The sequence below is a fragment of the Sminthopsis crassicaudata genome, chromosome 3 (genome assembly GCF_048593235.1).
Source record: "Sminthopsis crassicaudata isolate SCR6 chromosome 3, ASM4859323v1, whole genome shotgun sequence".
Classification (NCBI taxonomy): domain Eukaryota; kingdom Metazoa; phylum Chordata; class Mammalia; order Dasyuromorphia; family Dasyuridae; genus Sminthopsis; species Sminthopsis crassicaudata.
This window is the reverse complement of record NC_133619.1, coordinates 553,115,190-553,137,046: the sequence shown is the minus strand read 5'-3', so window position 1 is coordinate 553,137,046 and position 21,857 is coordinate 553,115,190. Positions and strand designations below refer to the sequence as shown.

At 36.4% G+C, this 21,857-nt stretch overlaps 1 protein-coding gene across 8 annotated transcripts in view; it reads right to left on the bottom strand.

Moving 5' to 3' along the window:
- The window catches only part of ANKRD42 (ankyrin repeat domain 42), a 108,189-nt gene that overhangs the window by 64,304 nt on the left and 22,028 nt on the right, over window positions 1-21,857 (bottom strand). For 6 of the 8 annotated variants that reach the window (XM_074304574.1, XM_074304580.1, XM_074304581.1 and 3 more), the window contains one exon: window positions 21,107-21,214. In XM_074304574.1, coding sequence (XP_074160675.1) covers window positions 21,107-21,214 — 108 coding nt within the window. Of the gene's footprint in view, window positions 1-1,803; window positions 1,977-4,811; window positions 4,859-21,106; window positions 21,215-21,857 lie in introns of those variants that run through there. The other 2 variants (XM_074304579.1, XM_074304575.1) reach the window with 2 other exon arrangements.

Here is a 21,857-nt window from a genome sequence, read left to right as displayed (position 1 = left end):
TGAGGAATAACTGAACAAGTTGTGATATGTAATATGATTATATTGGAATACTATCGTGCTATAAGAAATAATGTTTTTGAGAAAAACCTGGGAAGATTGATGAGAATTGATACAGAATGAAGTGAGCAGAATTAGGAAATTGTTGTTTATATAACAGCAGTATTGTAATGATGATCATTTGTGAAAGACTTAGCTACTTTGATTAAGACAAGGATCCAATTCCAAAGGACTCTTTTTTTTCTTCTTAATTTTTTTCCCCCCAAAGGAAACTTGATGAAAAATGCTGATCTATCTTCAGAGAGAGATAACTGATGAAGTCTGACTTCAGAGTGAAGCATAATTTTTTCACTTTTTTTTGCAATATAGCAAATATGGAAAAATGCTACAGGTATTTTTGACATATTGTTTACCTTCTCAATGGATAGAATCAAGAGTCTGGAAGGAGAGAATTTGGGCCTCAAAAAAATTTAATTGATGTTAAAAGTAAATAAATTTAAAAGAAGAGAAAGTACACATTCTCTTATGCTCTCTCATTTTCTTTATGTATGCATATATGTGTTTGTATGTATATATAAACACCAAAATGCTATAAATCACGAACATTTAGTAACATTATGACAAAGTTTAGTAATCTTTCAGCCAGAATTTCAAATTACATTTCAGAATAGCTGGACCATTCTAATTCAAATGATTATTTTTATTAATGCCTCCAACATGTGTCATTCTCTTCTTTTTGTCAATTTTTCCAAGTTGACGGGTAAGAGGTAAAACCTTTAGGTTGTTTTAATTTGCATTTCTGTAATTGTTACTGGATTTGAAACACTTTTTTCACACAGTTGTTAGCAGCTTGGATTTCTTCCTTTGAAAATTACCTGACTTTGGGGCAGCTAGGTGGCACAGTGGATAGAGCACCAGCCCTGAATTCAGGAGGACCTGAGTTCAAATCTTGTCTCAGACACTTAACACTTCCTAGCTGTGTGACTCTGGGCAAGTCACTTAACTCCAATTGCCTCAAAAAAAAAAAAAAAAAAAAAGAAAAAAGAAAATTCCCTGACTTGATCATCATTACCTATAGGGGAATAGATCTTTTCTTATAAATTTTAATCCATTTCTTATATATCTTAGAAATGAAATCTTTAAGGGAAGTAACAAATTGGGAAAATATTTTTAAAAGCAAAGGTTCTGACAAAGGTCTCATTTCCAAAATATATAGAGAACTGACCCTAATTTATAAGAAACCAAACCATTCTCCAAATGATAAATGGTCAAAAGATATGAACAGACAATTCTCAGATGAAGAAATTGAAACTATATCCACTCATATGAAAGAGTGTTCCAAATCACTACTGATCAGAGAAATGCAAATTAAGACAACTCTGAGATACCACTACACACCTGTCAGATTGGCTAAGATGACAGGAACAAATAATAATGAATGTTGGAGGGGATGTGGGAAAACTGGGACACTAATACATTGCTGGTGGAGTTGTGAAAGAATCCAGCCATTCTGGAGAGCAATTTGGAACTATGCCCAAAAAGTTATCAAACTGTGCATACCCTTTGACCCAGCAGTACTACTACTGGGCTTATATCCCAAAGAAATACTAAAGAGCGGAAAGAGACATATATGTGCCAAAATGTTTGTGGCAGCTCTTTTTGTTGTAGCTAGAAACTGGAAGATGAATGGATGTCCATCAGTTGGAGAATGGTTGGGTAAATTGTGGTATATGAAGGTTATGGAATATTATTGCTCTGTAAGAAATGACCAGCAGGAGGAATACAGAGAGGCTTGGAGAGACTTACATCAACTGATGCTGAGTGAAATGAGCAGAACCAGAAGATCACTGTACACTTCAACAACAATACTGTATGAGGATGTATTCTGATGGAAGTGGAAATCTTCAACATAAAGAAGAGCCAACTCACTTCCAGTTGATCAATGATGGACAGAGGTAGCTACACCCAGAGAAGAAACACTGAGAAGTGAATGTAAATTGTTAGTACTAATATCTGTCTGCCCAGGTTACATGTACCTTCGGAATCTAATGCTTATTGTGCAACAAGAAAATGGTATTTAAACACATGTATTGTATCTAGGTTATATTATAACACATGTAAAATGTATGGGATTGCCTGTCATTGGGGGGAGGGAGTAGAGGGAGGGGGGGGATAATTTGGAAAAATGAATACAAGGGATAATATTATTAAAAATATATATAATAATTAAAAAAAAAAAGAAATGAAATCTTTACCAGAAAAACTTGTTGCAAAGATCTTTTTTTCTCCCACTCACTTGTTTCTCTTCCAATTTTAACTTCATTAGTTTGGGTTATGGAAAAATCTTTTGAATTTAATATGACCAAATTACTCATTTTATCTTCTGTGATTATCTCTATCTATTGCCTGGGCATGAACTTTTCTCCTATCTATAATTCTGAGAGATGATTTTTGTCTTGCTCCTTTCTTCCTTTAAACTTTAGGTCCAGCTCATTGTTTATCTCCATTATCAGTTCTATGTATGTATAACATTGGACAACCTCTATAGGAGACCATTCAGCTACATGTTGAACTCTTAAGAAATAAGACATTCTCAAACCATTCTCCAATTGATAAATGGTCAAAGGATATGAACAGACAATTTTCGGATGAAGAAATTGAAACTATTTCTATTTACATGAAAAGGTGCTCCAAATCATTATTGATCAGAGAAATGCAAACTAAAATAACTCTGAGATACCACTACATACCTCTCAAGATTGGCTAAGATGACAGGAAAAGAGAATGACGAATGTTGGAGGGAATGTGGGAAAACTGGGACACTAATGTATTGTTGGTGGAGCTATGAACGGATCCAACCATTCTGGAGAGCAATTTGGAACTATACTCAAAAAGTTATCAAACTGCATACCCTTTGACCCAGCAGTGTTACTACTGGGCTTATATCCCAAAGAGATCTTAAAGAAGGAAAAGGGACCGACATGTGCAAAAGTGTTTGTGGCAGCTCTTTTTGTAGTGGCTAAAAACTGGAAATTGAATGGATGTCCATCAGTTGGAGAATGGCTGAGTAAATTGTGGTATACGGATGTTATGGAATATTATTGTGCTGTAAGAAATGACCAACAGGATGATTTCAGAAAGACCTGGAGAGACTTACATGAACTGATGCTGAGTGAAATGAGCAGAATCAGGAGATCGTTATACACTTCAACAATATATATGAGGATCAATTCTGATGGAAGTGGCTCTCTTTAATAATGAGAGGATCCAAATCAGTTCCAATTGATCAATAATGAACAGAACCAGCTACACCCAGCAAAAGAACACGGGGAAGTGAGTGTGGACCACAACATAGCATTTCCACTCTTTGTTATTGTTTGCTTGCATTTTTGTTTTTCTTCTCAGGTTATTTTTACCTTCTAAATTTGATTTTTCTTATGCAGTAAGATAACTGTATAAATATGTATACATATACTGTATTTAACATATACTTTTAACATATTTAACATATATAGGAGAGGGTGGAGGGAAGGAGAGGAAAAATCGGATCAGAAGTTTTTGCAAGGGTCAATGTTTAAAAATTACTCATGCATATGTTTTGTCGATAAAAAGCTATAATAAAAAATAAGACATTCTTCATCTACTTAGTCTTTCCTATTGGATGGGCAGGCCAAACTTCTGTGAGTGACTACACCCTTTGAGGAGGCTCTGCAGTATCTTTGGGCTTAAATGTAATCACTCAGTGCTGTCCACAGCACCTTGAAGATCTCACCATCTACAGGGAATTATTCTCTAACTGAACTCCAGGTTCTATCTCCTTCATCATACTTACAAATATTTCTGATAAGTATACATATCTCCCTCTTTTGTGTCTCACTTAATGTTTACCATCAGAGGGTCATTGATTGCTCTCTGATAGCACTCTCTTTCTAATTGGTGTATCTTCCTTTCACAAGCTGTTCATGTAGGATCATTTTGAGGTTAGTATCCTCTCATATTAACCTTCTGAACAACTCAGATGGATCTATGATCTCATCAATGTGAGTGTTCCTTTCATGAACACAAATAAAAACCCAGTCATGTCTATCCTTCCTGTGCAATTCTTGTCCATGTTCTCCAATAAGTTTGCCACAAGGACTACATCCCAACATGCTAGGAGTCCTTCCTTGAGCTCTCTTGACACATCAAGGAATCAAAAAAAAAATCAAAAAGAACCTACATCTGTCCATTAGTTATCTCTCATTTTATTTACATAACCAGGCCATATTCTTTTTTCATGCACACATTTTTTTGATTATATTATTTACACTGCTTCTCCATTGTAAATCCTCACTTGTAATAAGTTGGAGAATGATCAAATATATCGTGTGTCTCTATAATGGAAAGTGATAATCAAATTTCATTTCTTTGGAGATTGTATTGTTTCATGACACAAATTCATACAATTCAAGTAGAATTATTGGTATTAAAAAAAACCAAGACTTTTGTTTCTAAAAGAATCTTGGGTTCATTAAAAGAATTTGGCAATTTCTCAAAAGCAATGGAATTCACTTCTCTTCCTGTTAAATGCTAGACTAAATTCGTTGTCCATTTGTAGGATATGCACATGATGTAAATACTGATAAATGAGCTTGGTAAGTTATACATTTAATTGTATGTTATAGACTAGGCAACATACATTCTTCATCTACTTGGTTGTTCCTTTAAACACAGCAATCACAAATTCTTTTTGAGTGATTATGGTTCTCATTTAAGAGGCTCTACAATGTTTTGAGGCTTAATGAAACCAGTATGATGCCATTCCAAAAACTCACCATCTCACATGAAATCATCCTTCAATCCAGATTCAGTACTGGATCTCCTACAAGACAGCAGCCAACATTTTTAGTAAACATATCCCTGCTTTATGTTTCACTTGATATTTATCAGCAGATGTCACATTTTGACATCTGTTTAAGGTTATCTCTGTAGATATACTTTTCAAAGAATCTTAAATAATTTTGATATATGGATGGGAGGTATCTTTTTGAAGGAAACCTTTGAAGCAGTATTTTGTTCTTCCCAGAGCTATTTTATAGTTAGTATTTGGTAAACATAGTGGGTTTATAAATTCTCTATACCTTTTACTCAACAATACTGAATATTAAATTGCCAGTAATATTGAAGAAGGGATCTTTATCTGAAAGCCTGCCTGTTCACTTCTAATATCTTAATTAATCATGGTGTTGTTGAATATATAGATTATTCTCAAAAATATTTAGATGAAAAATGGCATTATTTGAGTAAATTTATTAGGTGCTATTTACATAAGTGAGTCTGTAGGCTTATGATGCTTCTGTTCATGCAATCTTTCCAAATTTTTCTAAAGCCTTCCCCTTCACCATTTCTTAAAATAAAACAGTATTCTATCACATTCATATGTCAGTTGATGGGCATCTTCTCATTCCAGTTCCTTTGATCACTATTTAATATAGCCCAAATTGTTTTTAATAACTTTGGGGTCTACATCTTCTTCAGATCTTTCAATGTATCTCCATCATAGATATCCTCTGTATATACTTGATCTAATCCAGCCTCTTTTCCCCATCTTTGTCTTCCTCAATGCCACTTTCATTTCCTAAAAAAGCACATAAGGACAGGGAGTTCAAAAGTGATGAGTTCACTGTCCTAATGGCATATTTTTCAAAAGTAAAAACCTTGGCAGATCTTTTCTACTTCTATCTGTTCTCCTAAAAGTTTTATTCTTAAATGTCCTCAGGACAACTTTGCTTAGCTACATCTTAAGGAACTGCTTAATACTCATCATTTTACTACATAAAATTTTTAAATATATTTATCTTCTAAACTGGCATTGTCCTTTATTGCTATGACTTTCCAATAGTAAATAAGCCAAGTCTTTAATTACTCAACTGGTTTTTAGTCTTTTTTTGTTTCTGCATTATGACAAATGATTTATCTCAGTAAAATTTCAACATAAAATTCTTGCAATCAGTATTACTAAACTGTCCTCCATCCCTTTCCCATTTTTTAGCATCAAAAATGTGCTTGTCCACATTTTTTGGTCTTTATAGAAGACAAAAAGTTCTCTTTAACTAGAAGGTTCTTTCTCAATCATAAGAAACCAATCTAATGCCTTGATGGTTAATAATTTTGTAGTAGTAGAAAAGAATTTGAAGACAGTTATATTTGCTTCACTTTTGCCCACTGGAAACAATATATACAGAAGCAAAAAACAAATGATTTGGGAACTGAACAGTTGGCTAGGAAATCAATATCTGAAAATAATATTTGGATTTCTGGATAACAATTTACAATACTAGGTTGACAAATTTCTGGCTAAAAACGGGATTCTTTTTGTATCTTCTTTTTTTCTTTTCAGTAATGTTTTATTTTTCCAATTATATATAAAAACAGTTTTCAATATTCATTTTTATAAGATTTTTAAGTTCCAAATTTTTTTTTCTTCTTTTCTCTCCCCATTCTCCCAAGAAACAAACAATCTGATAAAGGTTATTATGTGTACAATCATTTTAAACATATTTCCATATTTGTCATGCTATAAAAGAAAAATCAGACAAAAGGAAAAAATGAAAAAAAAAGGCAAACAACAAAAAAGGTGAAAATAGTATGCTTCAATCTTCATTCAGTCTCCATAGTTATCTCTCTAAATGCAGATGGCATTTTCCATCCCAAATCTATTAGAATTATCTTGGATCAATGTGTGCTGAATAGAGCTAAATCTATCATAGTTGAGGAAAATATAATCTTACTGTGATTGTGTACAATGTTTTCCTTGTTCTGCTCACTTTACTTAACATCAGTTCATATAAGTCTTCTCAGGCTTTTCTGAAATCTGCCTGTGCAATATTTCTTAAAGAACAATAATATTCCACAACATTCATATACCATAACGTATTTAGCTATTTCCCAACTTATAGGCAATTATTCAATTTCCATTTCCTTGCCACCATAAAAAGAGCTGCTACAAATATTTTTGCACATAGGCATTATTTCCTTTTATGATCTCTTTGGGATGTAGACCCAAAAGAAACACTGGGTCTTTTTTGAGCATAGTTCCAAATTGCTCTCCAAAATGTTTAAATCAGTTCACAATTCTGCCAACAATGCATTATTAGTGTACCAGTTTTCCTACATCCCCTCCAATATTCATTATCTTAGCCAAATTGATAGGTATGAAGTAGTACCTTAGAGTTGTTTTAATTTGCTTTTCAGTAATCAATAATGATATAGAGCATTTTTTCATATGACTACATATGGTTTTAATTTCATCTGAAAATTGCCTGTTCATAATCTTCAACCACTTATAAAGATGGAATACACTTGAGAAAGATTGATAAGAATCTTACTAAAACAATTATAAAAAATTTTAAATGGGGTAAAGAATAAGCTATTATGTATAGACATAAAGTTAAGTATCATAACATAAAGCCACAAAGTAAGAAAGAATAGTAACTGGGACATCTAAAATTCACAAGACTCAATACAAGGAAAAAAGCATGTAAAATGTATTGCATGTAAACATATCAAGGGCCTACACATAAATTCTCAAAGTTTAAGCAACAAACAAGAGGAATTAGGAATACTAATAAAAGGGTAAATTTGACTTCATACACATCACTGAGACGTAATTGGATGAAACCCATAGAAACAGGATATATTCATATATATATATATATATATATGTGTGTGTGTGTGTGTGTGTGTGTGTGTGTGTATATATATATATATATTATATTCATATATATGTATATATATTATACTCATATATAAGGAAATTGAAGATCCAGAAGGGAGAAGTATAAGGGTATTTGCGTGAAGGTCAAGGAGACAGAAATGATTTTGTCACTAAAGCATACTACAGATCATCTAGACAAAAAGAGGTAAACAATGAGGAGTTTAGAAAACAGATTAAAACCCTGACACAGTCACATGATATAGTGATGAGGAGATTCAATTAATAAAAAGTCTACTGCAGTTCTCCCTCAGCAACTAATAACTTCCTAACTTTCTTTAGACCTTCAAAAGATGGAAGAGGGGGCAGCTAGGTGGTGCAGTGGATAGAGCACCAGCCCTGAATTCAGGAGGACCCGAGTTCAAATTTGGTCTCAGATACAATACTTCCTAGCTGTGTGACCCTGGGCAAGTCACTTAACCCCAGTCTGGGGGGGGAGGGGGAAATGGAAGAACTAAAACCTGGGAAAATTGTGAGTGATTTATTTACAAAGAGAAAGGAACTGGTTACTGTATGGAGAAATGGACAAGTGGAATATGACTTCAACTCTTGAGGAGAATCACCAGTCCATCCTAGAGCTTGTGAGGAGAAAATCAACATAATGTCTAACAAATACTTTGGAAGGTTTTTTTAATTCTAAACTTAACAAACACCAAGTGAGATAGCATTTCCATATATTCTAGAACAGAAAGTATTATATATAAATATACATGTATATCTACTATATAGGACTTACTTTTCTTTTTGAATATTTAAGAAATTTTAAATAATCTTGGGGAAGGGGAAGAAGAGGAAGAAATGTAGAAAACAATTTATAATTCAAAATCTTAAAAAAAGTGAACATTGAAAACTATATATAATTGGAAAAAAATAAAATAACTAAGTGGGAAAAATAATTTTTTAAAAGATAAAAAATTCAACACATAATTTTCACAACTGTTCTCATACACCTCTGATTTTGGGAAAACAATCTAAAAATTAAATCAGAGGAAAGATAAAAGCCAAGAAGCAAAATAATTCCTAAGACATGAGTCCAGGGGAATGGGAAATACTTAACAATGAAATTCTAAATACACAAAAGATAAGCAGTTTCAATTAGGAGGAAAAATAGGACTACTCTGAAGAAACCTGTGTGGATGTGAAAAGTACAGCATGATATTTATAATGCTAACAATGCTAAAACTCAGAAAGAGCAGAAACTGACAAGGGAAGTAACAACAAAAAGAGATGCCCTTTTTAAAAGCTTCATTAGGAGAAAAAGGAGGACAAAAGGAGCAGGGATTTTTACTTGGAATGAAAAGAAAAATAATGACAAATCTATGATGGGTTCAGCACTGTAACATAAATTGCCTTCATCACGCTCACATCCTGTCTTCTCCTTATAAATGGTATAGTCTGTTAAATGTCAATGTCTGCTATAAGAGTGGATCCATTAAGTTTTATTGTGTTTAGGTAAATAGAAGACATTGCTGGGGATGAGAAGATTATGAAATGCACAAGTCTTCAACAACAAGTGACCATTGCTATTGTTATTTCTGATTCTGTTTTTCCCAAGGACTCCCTATCATGTCTGGTAGTCTGTGACCATTCTGGTACTAAAGTCACCCAGAATTATAAACTTGTCCTCTTTTGGCACATGGATGAGGGTCTCCAAGTATTCATAAAAAAAATTTTTTTGACCTTATCAAAATTCATCACAGTAGAAGCATATACCTAGATGATGGGGGCATGGGACTTGATTCAGATGAATCTAGTAGAGAGGAGGATGGTAAGTACTAGAAACATTTCATCAGGAAAAAGTAAAGGAAGGAACAATATGTGTGTGCATGTGTGTGTTTTCAAAACTCATAAGAAGAGGGCAATGGGATAGGAAGGGGGGAAGAGGATAGGGAGGGACTTTTAGAGGGTAGGTAGGTTAAGAAATAGAGGTCAAGATAGCAGGTAGAAGTAAAGGAAAGGAAGGAAGAGGAACAGGAATAGAGTCGAAGAATAATAAGGGAAAACAGGAAAGAAGAAAATATATAAGTAATTATTGCTTAAAATATGAAATGGGATGAATTTACTTATAAAAGGGAAAGGGATAATAGATTTTAAAAATTGAATTCAACAATAAGTTACTTTCAGGAAACATAATTAAAATGAGAAATATACACAAAGGAAAAATAAAGGGCAGGAGTACAATTTATTATGTAAAAAAAAAATTAGGGGTAGTAATCATTTGATCTCAAAGTTAAAGCTAAAATAGATTTAATCATAAGAGAAAGCTAGGAAAACTACACTATGTGTCAGCCATATTATTCAATATTGTTTTACACCATTTAAAATAATTAGACAATATAAAATACTTAAGGATATATCTGCCAAAACAGGCATAGGAACTATATGAACATAAACATAAAACATCTTTATACAAACAAGTCAGACCTAAATAATTTGAGTAATATTTATTGTTCATGGGTAAAGACAATAAAATTCTTAAATGATATTTTTGTCTAACTAATCTATTCATTAAATTTCATCCCAATTAAATTATTAAAAAATTATCTTACTGAGTTACAAAAAAATTAACATATTTGAAACTTCAAAAAAAATGGAGAAAATGATGTAAAAGAAGTAGATTCATCAGTGTCTGCCTTTAAACTCTCTTATAAGGTGAGAACATTGTTGAAGTATAAAATAAGTAATTTTGATTATTTTATGTAACGAGCTGTCGTCTCCAGAAGCTGCTGGATCGCTCTCTGGGAAGAGATCTGCTGTGTCTACTCAAATCTCTCCAACAGATTCTTCTTCCTGTAACGAACCGTTGTCTCCAGGCAGTTGCTGTTAACTCTTGTCCAAAGAAGTGACTTCCCTTCCTGCAGAGAGCCCCGTCAAGCCTGATGCAATTCAGAGTCTTTCTCTTGAATCCTGGCTCTGAATCTCCTCCAGCTCTTATCCTTCTCCAGGCCGATCTGCCCTCTGCGTCCATTGCTGTCTCTTTTTATCCTCCCAGAGAATGGGCGTGGGATAATGCAAGGGCTTCTGGGAAGAACCACCCCAGCCAATGAGCTTGCCCCCTCTATCAAGGAAACCTGAGTTCTCACCTTGTAATTGTCCAGAAAACCTGAATTCTCACCTTGTCACCATCCAGACAACCTCAGTTCTCACCTAGTAATCCCAACATCTCCCCCTTTCTTTTGATTTAGAACATAGGACAGTCATGACCTTGAAACATAAATCCATCAATATGGGAAGTATTACAGATAATTACATAAATTACATAAGCACATAGTAACATAGTAACATAACACATGCTAGAAGTATATAACATAATCATAATCATAAATTGAAAATTTATAAATGTCCATAAGTCCATTGTCCATTAGTCTCATCTTGTGTGAGGAAGTCCAATGATTCCTGCTGATTTTAAAGTTCTTTAACAGTCTTTTTATTATCCATGCTCTTTCGGTGTAAGATGTTTCTTAGATCTTCTCCTTTATTTTGAGGTCTTTCTCTTTTTCTGTCTCTCTCTGGTGGACAAGGCGAATATGACTCGTTGGCACCCATCTGATTCCTTCTCCTGCTGAAGAAATACAAGCAAACCCTCTCCCCCAGGCAGTTAACCTATCTGGTCCCTTCCATTCACCACTTTCTGGATCTCTCCACATCACCTGGCGATTATCTAAGGACAGTGGAGATGCTCTCACTGGACACTGCCCTTCTGGTGGGTTATAAAACCTGTCTGCTGGAGCCAGCGCATCTTTGTCAAAAATTAGAAAATTAATGGTATAGAGAACTAGATTTAGAAGTTCCCTAGGGCTACCTGTGGCTCCCCCTTTCTTTTGTTTTTGGAGGAGTGTCTTAATATCTCTGTTTCTTCTCTCTACTATTGCCTGCCCTTGAGGATTAAAGGGTATGCCCGTGGTATGTAAAATCTTATACTGTGCACAAAAGTGTGTAAAATGTTTGGACGTATATGCAGGTCCATTGTCTGTTTTTATTGCTTGTGGCACACCCATAATTGCAAAAGCTTGTATAAGGAATTCAGTGACCACTCGGGCTGTCTCTTTTGCTGCTGGCATTGCAAATGTGAATCCTGAAAAGGTGTCTACCACTACATGGATAAAAGATAGACGACCAAAAGATTTATAATGGGTCACATCCATTTGCCAGATTTCATTGGGTCTCAAACCACGAGGATTCTTCCCTGGAGGGAGTGTAGGAGCATGGAAAGGAAGACAAGCTGTACAGCTTTTTACTATGCTCCTAGCTTCCTCTCTTGTGATTCCAAATTGTAAACGTAAAGCTCGAGCAGCCTGATGATATTTAGAATGAGATTCTTGTGCTTCCTGAAATAAAGGACTACTGGCTAACATGGTTAGAAGGCTATCTGCCTTTGAATTTCCATCAAAAATGGGACCTGGAAGTCCACTATGTGAGTGGACATGCAAGATATAAATCTTGCCTGGATGTTTTCTCACTTGCTCTTGAAGTTCCTTAAAGAGCTGATAAATATTGGAGGCTGCAAATTTTATTTGGGCTGTGGCAATTCTTTGTACTACACCTACTGAATAGGCTGAATCAGTAATTATATTTACGTCTCCTGGGTAATAAGTGAGAGCTAGCATGATAGCAAATAATTCATTCTGTTGAGTGGATTGAAAAGGAGTCCTGATTACTCTCTTTATGGTTAAATCATGAGAGTATATGGCACAAATATTTTCTTTGGAGGCATCTGTAAAGATTGTTGGTCCTTTAAGAGGAACCTTAGAAACCTTTTCTTCAAAAATCCATCGCCAATTATGTAGTAGCCGGGTAATCTTTAATGGAGATCCATGTGCAAAATTTGGAGCGGTGGCCAATAAAATTTGCCATTCTGGGATGTTCTCACAGCATACATTAATCTGTGCGTTAGTATAGAATGTGTATATTTTTTCAGGACTTATCCCAGATAATTGTGTTACTCTCTTAATAGCCTTTAATAAAATCCTAGCCACAAGCACTGGGTAAGGTGTAAGGCTTTGTTCTGGTTGTGCTGGGAGATTCACCCACTCAATCACTCTGTCTCCTTGATGAAGGACTGCTGTGGGTGCCTCTTTTGTAGCAAAAACTGATATTTCCAAGGGTTTTTGAGTGACTCTTTCAACCACATTGGATAAAGCCAGTTCAACTTCTCTCAAAGCCTTTTGTGCTTCTTTTGTAAGCTGGCGTGGTGAATTTAAAGCACTGTCTCCCCTTAAAATGTCATATAATGGTTGCAATTGACAGGTAGTCAAGCCTAGCACGGGACGCATCCATTGGATATCTCCTATCAATTTCTGGAAGTCATTTAAGGTGTTTAGCTTCTCTGTTCTTAAGGAGAGTTTTTGTACTGTAAGCACCTTAGGATATACTTCATATCCTAAATATTGAAAAGGAGCATGTCTTTGAATTTTTTCTGTAGCTATATGCAGTTTGTAGTACTTTAATGTTTCCATGGTCCTTTGTAGACATGCCTCTAACATTTGTTCCTCAGGTGCACATCCCAAAATATCATCCATATAATGTAACAATATTACTTTTGGAAAGGCTTTTCTTACTGGAGCAAGAGCAGCTGCAACATACATTTGGCACATAGTAGGGCTGTTTTTCATTCCCTGTGGCAAAACTGTCCATTCATATCTTTTATAAGGCTCAGCCAAATTAACACTAGGCACTGAAAAAGCAAATCTTTTCATATCCTCCTTATCTAGAGGAATAGAATAGAAACAATCCTTAATGTCTATAACCCATAGAGGCCATTCTCTTGGCAACTGAGTAGGAGATGGAAGTCCAGGCTGAAGAGTTCCCATAGTTTCCATCTGTTCATTTACTCTTCTTAGATCAGTTATCATCCTCCATTTTCCAGATTTCTTTTTCACCACAAATACTGGGGAATTCCAAGGACTTAGAGAAGGCCGCAAGTGTCCTTGGTCAAGTTGTTCTTGCACTATGTCTAATAAGGCCTGAATTTTATCACTTCTTAAGGGCCACTGTTCTACCCACACTGGTGAATCAGTCTTCCACTGAATAGGAACTGGTGAAAGTGCAGGTAGGCCTTCAACAGCAGCCCTGCCTAAAAAGCCGAAGTGCTTATTTGTAATCCTATCTGCTGTAAAATGTCTCTTCCCCACAGATTGATGGGGATTTTTTCAACCACAAAAGGAGTAAAAGCTCCTGTTTCTCCTTCAAATACCCATCTCAAAGGCCTAGCACTAACTTCTGCTGCTATTGATCCTCCCACCCCAGACATATAGGTGTCTGCTTTAATCTTTGGCCAGTGACCGGGCCAATTGGCACCTCTAATAACTGTACGATCTGCACCCGTGTCTACCAATCCTTCAAATGGTATTCCGTTTATATAAATAGTAAGCATAGGTCGGTCAGCTGTCACAGCTGCTGTCCAATATATTCCTGGATTTTGTTCATTGGAGTCAAAATCTAGGCGACTATCACTAGATTGCTTATTAGGGGTCCGTAACAATAAGGCTGATGCTACTACTTCTCCTGGTTGATAAATCACACGTTGTCTGCCTGTGTTAGTGACTGGGATATTAGATACACATTCTCCAGTCTCCCACATCAGTGTATGGATGGACACTGTTTTGTAGGCACTCTCAGAAGGTGAAATGGTCAAGCCTACTGTGCCTGGAGGCAAAGGATCCATAGGCTCAACAGGAACAGATTTCACTTCTCCAGGGAGTATCTCGGTAGTCTCTACTGCACACAACTCTATTTTTCCTAATTTCAATCCCTTTCTTCCATCTGATTGCCTTTTGGCTGATTGATCATGTCTTAAAATTCTCTGGATGTAACCTCGGCTGCCATCATGCCCCACTTGGGGGGCTGAAGCTGGGCCCCATCTGTCATTTCCCTGGGTCAATCTACATTCGGAGGCCCAGTGGAGGCCCTTGTGACATTTTGGACATGGAGTTTTAGGTCTTCTCTCACCCTGTCTTCTCACTGTATCTCCATATCTACACTGAGCTCTTAGATGCCCAATTTTTCCACATTGAAAACATCGCCGAGTTTCTCTAGAAGTCCCTTGCCAGGAGGGACCCTGCCTTTCCACATTCATCATTGTCCGGGTGTAAAAAGCATTTGTTCCCACTGTAGCACAGCGTCTTATGATCTCCTCTAAAGGAGCATCTTTGTCTAATCCCCATATAATTCTTTTGCAAATCTCGTTGGCATTTTCCTTAGCCAGATGTCTGGTCATTATTTCTGTAGCTGAATTTTCTCCAATAGTTCTTTTGACAGCAGTTTGCAAACGTCCCACAAAATCTGCAAAAGGTTCATTGGGACCTTGCTGTATTTTAGTGAAAGCCTCTCCACGATCTTTCTGTCCAGGAAGGACACCCCAAGCTTTTATTGCAGCCTTAGCAATTTGTTCATATATTGTCATGGTATAATTAATCTGTTCCGAATTCTCTCCATATTGACCTTCACCAGCTAAGTGCTCAAAAGTGAATTGTGTGTTAACTCCTATTTCCAAATTGCATCTGACTTGAATTTTACATAATTCATGAAATTCCGCAAGCCATAATAAATTTTCTCCAGGCTCCAGACATGTCCTTGCTATGGATTTCCAATCATTCGGGGTTAGGACTTCATAAGACAAACCATCTAGTAACATTTTGACATAAGCTGATGTAGCCCCATAAAGGGTACAACCTTTTTTCAAATCCTTAATTGTATTCAAATCTAAAGGTGCATATCTTCTCCTTTTTTTACCTACAGAGTCAGTATTTTCAATCACAGGATATGCATGTATAAAATCACTTATATCCTGTCCTTCTCTCTTAGCTTTAACCAATGCTTTTTCTAATCTTGTCATAGGCTTAGGCTTCTTCACAGGCAATTCTGTTTGTGTTTCTGCCTCTTCCCCTCTTTCTTCCTCCATCTCTGAAGGTGGGGTTGATGTGGGCCTGTCAATAATCTGTTCTCTAGGCAGAGTTGAAGCTTCTTCAAGAGAATCATACCATAATTCCTCATTTAAATCCTCTTGCTCTAGGGAAAGATCTTCATCTTTCCTTTTTTCCTCACACTTCCTCCTCTGTTCATTTTTAGAACTTTTCCTTCTCCTACAACTTGCTTGATAGTTTAAGGCTAATTGAACTATGTTGTAGATATAAAATACTTCTGCAGAAATTGAACGAGGCCCATTTTTTGCTTGAAATTCTTTCATTTCATATCCCACTAGCTTCCATTTATCTACATCTATCTTTTCTTCCTCTAAGAACCAAGGGGATGTGCGTCTTAATGCAGCCAAGAGTTTAGCAATCTGTACCCAGGTTACAAGTAAACTCTGCTCCTCAATTATGTTGATTATACTCTCTATAGTACCACTCCTGAATGGAGCTGAGGTTGCGTCTGGGGCTGAGGTTGAGTCGGCTGAGGTCCAGGGATTGAATATAGCTAACATCTGCCCCATTTCAGCTATAAGAGATTCCTGGTTTAGCCCTTAACAAGTTAAGTTCCTTATTTATCTATTAGCACGCTCACTTAATCTTTAACAAAGTTTCCTCGTTACTCACGGTTCTGGGTCAGAGAGACTGAGATCTAGATTGGAAGCTTTTCCACTGGAATCAGGACTGTGTCTGTCCCTGTTCGGGCGCCAAATTGCGAAGGTCTGGTCTAGCTCCTCTTGTCAGGATAAGCAAAAGTCCTTGCCCCACGTGTGGACGCCAATTGTAACGAGCTGTCGTCTCCAGAAGCTGCTGGATCGCTCTCTGGGAAGAGATCTGCTGTGTCTACTCAAATCTCTCCAACAGATTCTTCTTCCTGTAACGAACCGTTGTCTCCAGGCAGTTGCTGTTAACTCTTGTCCAAAGAAGTGACTTCCCTTCCTGCAGAGAGCCCCGTCAAGCCTGATGCAATTCAGAGTCTTTCTCTTGAATCCTGGCTCTGAATCTCCTCCAGCTCTTATCCTTCTCCAGGCCGATCTGCCCTCTGCGTCCATTGCTGTCTCTTTTTATCCTCCCAGAGAATGGGCGTGGGATAATGCAAGGGCTTCTGGGAAGAACCACCCCAGCCAATGAGCTTGCCCCCTCTATCAAGGAAACCTGAGTTCTCACCTTGTAATTGTCCAGAAAACCTGAATTCTCACCTTGTCACCATCCAGACAACCTCAGTTCTCACCTAGTAATCCCAACAATTTTAAATTAAAATATTGAAACCTATGTAGCCAAGAATAGAAGGGAAATAGAAAATTGGGGGGGAGGGGAAATTGCAAAGACAATCTTTCAAATAGGAAGTCATTAGATTGGAATATTGTTATGGTATAAGAAATAATGAGCTCGTTGATTTAGGGGAAAAAATGGAAAGACTTGAACTTATAAAGGAAGATGTATACATCTGAGAATCAAATGACAAGCAGAAATAAACATAGTATGCTCTTACACATATGTGTACGAATGTATATATGTATACACATATATACATATGTATGTTTATAGATATCTATGCATATGTATCCACACTTTATTACAGCCTGCTTATTGGAGAATTTATTATATGGGTTTTGATAAAATGAAAATCTGTTTTATACTGAATCCTCTATTGTTGTGCTGTGTGCAAAGCAATATTATGTTTCTTTTTTCTTTTCTCATTTTGTATTTAAATTTAAAATAAATTTTTTAAATTACAAAAAAAATATGCCCCTAGCTGTGAGTTATGGAACATTATGATCCTTGAATTAAGTTCTGGGTCACCCAAAAAGTAATGGAAAACTGGTTAGTATGAGATATATATCATATATTACAAACAAGAAATAAACAAGAGAAACTTTGTAAAGGGCTATAAAGAGAGACATAGAAAAGGAAGAACAGTCATGTGACAAGAGCAAATGCTCATTGTTTTTTGTCCCATGACATCAAGAAAGTGATGTCATGACTTGCAAGTAAACTGGATTTAAGTGAGGCAGGGCTGTATGAAATTAATCAGTCTCTGGGGCAATCTGGGTCTTGTGGCAAGACATAAATCAGGATGACTGGAGATAGCCCCAGATGAAGTAGACTACCTTGACTTTCTTAAGCTAAGATCCTCCCCAAGTCTCAGTTTGTCTGAAGCAACACTCTGTCAGTGATTAATGGTAGGTTAAGAAGAACTATATCATGCCAAAGAAATCATAAAATAGGGTAAAGGACCCACATGTGCAAAAATGCTTGTAGCAGTTCTTTTTGTGGTGACAAGGAATTGGAAAATGAGTAGATACTCATCAATTGAGGAATAGCTAAATAAGTTATGGTACATGAAAGTAATGGAATATTATTGTTCTATATAAAAATGATGAACAGGCTGATTTTAGAAAGGCTTGAAAAGATTTAAAGAAAATGATGCTGAGTGAAGCAAACAGAACTAGGAAAACATTGTACTCAGCAACAGCAGGATTGTGTGATGATCAACTCTGCTAGGTTTGGTTCTTCTCAGTAGTTCAATGATACAAGGCATAGAAAACACCATCTGCATCTAGAGACAGAACTATGGAGACTGAATGTAGATCAACACATTCTATTTTCACCTACCTTTTTTTCTCGCTGTTTTTCTATTTTGTGCCTATTTTTCTCTCCCAACATGATACGTATGGAAATATGTAAAAAGGAGTGTACATGTTTAACATAAAAATAATTTTTTTAAAAAGAGCTCTTCAAAAAAAGCAGCAAAAAAAAGTGAAGAAAATCAGGCAAAGTTCAGTTGAATATCCATGTGCTTCCTCTTCTCACAGGAATTTGGGGGAATAGCTAATGACTGTACTCAAACCACACCTTTTTCTGTTAACTAGGTAATCTTGTGGGCTATACCTTTCCGTTGGCCCATAGGTCCAAGATACTTTTCCTGTTGGAGGTTGAGGATTTGCCTAAGGCATCTGTGGTCTGAACAGCCCAAGTAGTGCTGCCTTTGTAATCCTTTTCCCTAGAGTCCTAAGGAGCTTACAAATAGATGCTATTATTCATCATAAAAATCACCAAATTCCCTTATTTGAGCTTTGAAGCCCTCCAATGAGAAACTTATTCTAACTACCAGTACAGACCTTTAGTCTCCTGACCTACCCTCTTAATGTTGTGTACCTCCTAGCTAATCATAAGTCTTTACCCAGCACAGTATATAGATAGACATGCAATACAAAGTAGTCAATCAATTATGGGCTCTTTATGAAACAAAATCAGTAAAAAGAAATAAGTTATAGAAATAATCAAAAAACAGAATAAATATCTCTTAGCAAATAGGCCTCTGGAAGAGTACCTAAGAAGAGTAAATGCTATCTTCAGGCCAAGCCTCTGCTAACCTAGTAGAGGGTGGGCCTTACAGCAGCCTTTTATACTTTGTTGTTATTGTTCAATATATTCAGTCATGTCTGATTCTTTGTGACCCCCTTGGGATTTCTTGATAAAGATACTGAAGAAGTTTGCCATTGGAAGAGGAAACAGGCAAACAGAATTAAGTGACTTGTATATAGTCACACAGCTAAGAAGTATATGTCTGAATTTAAACTCAGGTTTTCCTAACTCCTGGTTCTCTGTTCTCTGCTTACTAGCACATTTGCTACGCTTAGTTCTTCCCTAATCCTAGAGCACACATTGAAAGATACTGACACAGATTCGGACCCAAAATCCTGCTGCTATTTTCCCATTTCTCCACTTAGCTCCATTTCTCTTCTGTGGACCTGCAGGCTAGCTTATTTTTTTCTTCCATCTGCTTCCTTTGCACTTTGTTGCTGAACAATTCAAAATCTCCTGGTCCCAAGAAATTTTGGCAGCTAAGCCCAAACCTTGGAATAGATCAGTCTCTCTTCAGAGCAGAAAGGGAATATTGTCATTTCAAAATACTAATCCCAGAATACCTGACTAAATTTTGAACTAAAAAAAAATAATAATATTTATATAGTACTTACTGGGTTCCAGGCACTGTGCTAAGCCCTTTATCAATATTATCTCATTTGATCACAATAACCCAGGAGATAGGTGATATTATTATCCCCATTTTAGAGATAAAGAAACTGAAGTAGATGGCAGGTAAGGGATTTCTCCAGGATGACATAACTAGATGTTTTGAGGCTATATTTGAACTTAGGTTTTCATGTCTTCAGGACTGATTTTATACAGGTTGTATCATATAGCTAGAACTTTGCCCTGCCTATGGGGATAAGAGCCATCCAAGCAGAAATGTCTGGTCCTGTGTGGATATCCTGCTAATTGTTAGAACTGGAAGAAATGGGAAGTGTACTTCCAGAAAGGCCTGATGACGTATAATGGAAGTGCTTGGCTCCCTGTTTTGGAGCAACCAGATATATTCAGTTACTACTTCCAGTCCAACAACTGGATAAAGAGCGGCCTTGTGAATCGGCTATGTAACCAGAATTGCATTCCACATTTACACACCAGCCTGGTCCCTAGTTCTTGGTCCCACCATGACCACTATTGAAGAAAGCAGCCTGGGCTGGCTATTCCATGGTGCCGACAGAAGTCAAGGCGACAAGTCCCTACTGAATCTATCCTTTCCTGCATTTAGGCAAAGGAAGAGTGGCAATGACTATGATCCTGTGAACTTCAAAAGGTCATTGCTGCCATTGGTCCAGAAGTGAGAGAAACAAAGTACCAAAGAATCCACCTGACTAGGCCTGGTGGCAGCTGAAACTAAACACATCCAATGGCAATGCTACAACAGGAAGTGAACTTTCCAACTTAATTAAGAAGCTGAATTACATCTGAGCCCACTACTCTCCCTAGGATCTGAGATGGCAGAGGGTGCTCCCACAAATGGGGACAGGGAAAGAAAGAAATGTTTGTGCTTCTGGTTCTTGTTCTGTCTGAGTGAGGGTATCTACATATCCTTCTGTAAAAGCTGACAGATGTTAATTGGTTTAAATGAAACCAGATCTTAATTACTAATAGTAACCAATGGAGAGAACATAGCAGAATGGGGCCTTCAGCTGATCACATTACAGAAAGTTTTCTCAGGCTCTTCAGAAGTCTCCCAAAAACCCTGAGTGGGAGCTGTAAGCATCTCCATTCTAGGAGAGCAAGTCAAGTCTTACTCTATAGGGATAGTTGCTTAGGGATTGATATTTTGATTGATCAAGCCATGGGATTGATATTTTGATATTGATATTTTGTAGTACACAGATATTGGCTTTTGGCAGTCGTCAAAACATATTACAAAGGTTAAGTAGGTCCTGTGTCTTACATCAAGTTCAGTAAATGGAAAGTTGGTAACAAGAGCCCCTAAGTAATGAAATTCCAAGAACTATCACTTTTTGAATAAAATAATGAGAATAAAAAAATTCCAATAAGAATCCATCCAAGTGAATAGGTTCATTAATATATTTTTAAAATCTACTTAACAAGAATTTCTCTTTACCTGCATACAGGCATCTTGACCTCTGATTGCAGCAATGTGAGCTGCTGTCCAACCTCCTGGGGTTACACACATTATGTCAGCCCCATGCCACAGCAACCAGTGAAGACACTAAATAAAAGAAAATGAAAATATTAAAATGCACATATCATACATGTTATTCTAAAGGAACTTAATAACAATATTTCAAAAATTCACCACTTAGTACAAATGTTATAGATATGTGTGCTCATTACTTCATTCACTAAATATTTCATATTGCTCCCTAACCCTTGATTTTATGTTATTTCAAAACTTCAAAAGATGTATGATTTTATCTGTGGGGGTACTTCTCTATAAAAGAGACTGAAATCCTCTATCCCTTAGTAAGTAGTCTTCATGAGCTGCTAATCTCATTATGGCCAACCCTCTATTGATAAATCTCTCTCAGCTTAGCTAAAATGACAAATGACAAATACAGTTAGTTTATTTAGTCTTACTGGCAAGACTTTCCAACTCATAGTGCCTACTAGATCAGTCTCAGGCATTCCTCTGGTATAACTTTCCTGAATCCAGGTTGCCCTCCAAACAATTGAGGAAATGAAGAAAGAAGTTTAATAAAGACCACATTTAATTCCACAAGCTTATTTAAACATAACAAATGTTATCAGTTGTGAATATTATATTTAGTTACATGTAAAATGACATTAATTAGTTGCTCTAAATCAATGTTGTCAAACTCAAAAAGGACCACACGTAAGCATCCCTGCAAGGC